The 3,324-nt window shown below is 41.6% G+C and overlaps 1 protein-coding gene across 1 annotated transcript; it reads right to left on the reverse strand.

Annotated features, from left to right (window-relative positions):
- Positions 1-534: 534 nt before the first annotated feature.
- Positions 535-1,827, reverse strand: LOC116095443 (FANCD2 opposite strand protein-like). The gene has a single exon (XM_031376809.1). The coding sequence runs from the start codon at positions 1,770-1,772 to the stop codon at positions 1,227-1,229; it is 546 nt and encodes a 181-aa protein (XP_031232669.1). The 5' UTR covers positions 1,773-1,827; the 3' UTR covers positions 535-1,226.
- Between the last annotated feature and the right edge of the window lie 1,497 nt (positions 1,828-3,324).

The raw sequence follows: 3,324 nt of genomic DNA on the forward strand, positions 1-3,324 counted from the left end.
CCCTGGCATTCCCCTACACTAGGGCATAGAACCTTCACAGGACCAAGGACCTCTCCTCCCATTGATGACTGACTAGGCCATCTTCTACTATACACATGCTGCTGGAGTCATGAGTCCCACCATGTGTACTCTTTGGTTGGTAGTTTAGGCCCTGGGAGCTCTGAGGGTACTAGTTAGTTCATATTGTTGTTCGTCCTAAGGGGCTGCAAACCCTTCAGTTCCTTGAGTCCTTTCTCTAGCTCCTTACAACTATTTTTCTCTTGATTCATTGTTTAAGTATTCTGCTTTTAGCTGGGCAGTGGTAGCACATGCCTTTAATCCCAGTACTTGGGAGATAGAGGCAGGCAGATTTCTGAGTTTGAGGCCAGCCTGGTCTACAGAGTGAGTTCCAGAACAGCCAGGGCTACACAGAGAAACCCTGTCTCCAAAAACAAAAACAAAACAAAACAAAACAAAACAAACAAAACAAAGAACAAAAAAACGAGATTTCTGCTTTTAGAACAAAATTACAGTTTGAAATGAGAAATTCTAAACTCCCCTTAAATAAAACAGTGGTGGTTTATTGGAACTAGAATACCAGAAGCTAATATGGGGGACTCTCGTGTCTTCCAACAAAATGTCCAGTCTCAAAACGGCTATCAAGTTCATCCTTGTCAGCCTGTAAGAATATTTTTTAACAGTTTCACCGATGTTGATATTAGAGTCCTATGGTTAGGTTGCTGTGGTCATAATCTGTTTGATGATCGTTGCTGTGGTCATAATCTGTTTGATGATTGACAACTGTTCTCAAATTGGTCCTTAACCCACACAAAGATTTTGAATTTTGATTGCTTCATCTTCTGGTACTCAGAAAATCCATATATATAAAGTCCGTTTTCTCCCATGAGCTCTTCAATTATCTTTGGGGCTTGAGTGTGTTCACACTGGACTAGCTGGCTTGTGTGGTTTGTCTAACTCTTTGGTACCACATGAGCATGTTGATGGATGGTAGTTTAACTTTTAAATGTCCATTCAGTTTTCAAGCAGAAATATTCTTCTTTACTCAGTCTCGTTGGCCCTGCTTGTGAAGAGAAAGGAAGGAGAGGAACTTCTAGGCTATTATAACTTGATAGAAGAGCAAAATATCAAATATGAGGGTACAGTTTGACTTATATGGATAGGTTTATGTAAGCTCCAGTACATACCATACATTATGGTGTGAAGTACTAGGGTCAGATGGAAACCCTTTACTGGGAGTGTTGCAAGGCAAAGGTGCACTTCTTGTATATCGCATACAGCAGAAGAATCGAGCGTAGCATCTGTTTGCACATGGCTACCGTCATCTCAATCTGTGGCTCCTTGAGACCACTGGGCCACTGTTGTTTTTTGCTGATGATTTTGCTGAAGGCTGATGTATCAGAAACTCTGAAGGTTCCAGTCCACTTGGGTGGCTGGACTGTAATAACACTGCCAAAGACTGAATCCAATCCAATGAGACGGATGGGTTGGGGCTTCTTAATCATCCGTCTCTTCTTGGCTGCTGCTATTCCTTTCTGTGGCTCAGGTTGGCGGCCATGTATCTCTGAGCCTTTTACAGCTTCCATCTTCGGGTTCTCGAAGACTACAGCAACTTCATGAAAGCACTGTTTTACTTCAATATCAGAAGGGGTGTGTTGAAAGCAAGGCGAGACCCTAAAAGGATGTTTAGTGGAAAAGGTGGGCTTTGTGTGCCGCAGCCACTGCAAATTCTCATCTAGGGGGGTCCATGGTGACCAGAGCTGGTATCCTGCCATTGTAAGTCTCACTGCTCTCCCCCACACAATACTGACTCCAGAGTAGCAGCTGAGTCTTTCTCTGTCTGTTACTTAGCAACAGCCATTGTGACCTAAACCCAACAGAACCTAAGCCACAGCAGGGCTGGAGTCTAGAGGTACCCCTCTGTGAGGTGTCAGGACTTGCCTACTGCCCAATCCTCAGAAAGTCAGATATGAGACCCTGGAGGCCAAGACAAATTTTTGTTCCACAATCACATTATGAATGAAAGATGATAGTTTAGAATTATTTTCTGTTATACAATAAAAGTGAATAGGAAATAAGATGTTACAATTATACCAATAAACATATAAAAGTCACTAAGTCGCCTTTAAAAGTATCTTAAAATAACAAAATGGAAGTAATAATCAAATCTAAAAAGACATTTCTACACTCTCTGGCTCTTCATCTATCTTCTTTGTGGGTCTCTTCTCATTGGATGCTTCCATTCAGAAAAACTGCAGCTGTAAGGTTGGGATATGTTTTATTTATCTTGTTCTATATTTGGGTTCATTTGGTTGGTTGGTTTTGTTTGTTTCTTCAAGATAGAGCCTGTGTGCTGAGTTCGTAACTCACTGGTAGAGGGCATGCCTAGTATATGTGATGCTCTGAGTTTATCCTCCAATGCTGAGAAAAAAATCAAAGGATAATGCCTAGCTATGTGCAGTGATTTGAATAGATATAGCCCACGTAGACTCATGTGGTTGAATGCTTGACCCAGAGGGGATGGCACTATTAGGAGATATAGCCTTATTGGATGAAGTGTGTCCCTGTGGGGGTGGCCTTTGAGGTCTCCTATACACAGTCTCCTTCTGTGTATACCTTTGTATCAAAGATGTAGAACTCTCAGCTCCTCTCCAGTACCATGCCAGCCTGCACTCTGCCATGTTTCCTGCCATGACAATAATGAACTAAACCTCTGAAACTGTAAGCCAATGCCGTGTTTTCTTTTATAGGAGTTGCTGTGGTCATGGTGTTTCTTCACAGCAATAAAACCCTAACTAAGACACTAAATAGCCCAGGCTAGTCTTAATCTTTCTATATATCCCAAACTGACCTTGAACTTGCTTAGTATCCCTAGGTACCCTTGTATACACTGTGTAACTAGGATTAGCCCCAAACATGTGATCATCCTGCCTCAATTCCCCAAGTATGTGGATGGCAGTTGCACACTGCCATGTCTGTGCTTGTTCTCTGCATTGTTTTGCTTTGATCTATCTTTGAAGACAGGCATTCACTAATGTGAAGCAATGTCATTGCTTGATTGGATTGGCTCCATGTGATTGGAAAAAATGGAGGGACTTTTTCTCAGAGCCACAGGGACCTTTATCCAAATTCAGCAGTCAAAGTGAAACAAAATCAGTGAGCTTTTTGATAAGGAGAAGAATCAAGTATAGGCTTTGAGAGAGAAATGGATACCTAAGTTCTTGAGTATAAGCTATAGAAGGAATCTTGGGGCTTTGGGGGTACATTATTTGAAGTAGTTAATCTTTAACTAAAGTTGATCAGTAAAAAGTAATAAATGAGGTAGCC

Source organism: Mastomys coucha, chromosome X (assembly GCF_008632895.1).
Source record: "Mastomys coucha isolate ucsf_1 chromosome X, UCSF_Mcou_1, whole genome shotgun sequence".
Taxonomy (NCBI): Eukaryota; Metazoa; Chordata; class Mammalia; order Rodentia; family Muridae; genus Mastomys; species Mastomys coucha.

Bases quoted from the DNA above. Each gene is read 5' to 3' on its own strand.
- LOC116095443 (XM_031376809.1), bottom strand. From the start codon at position 1,772: ATGGCAGGATACCAGCTCTGGTCACCATGGACCCCCCTAGATGAGAAT.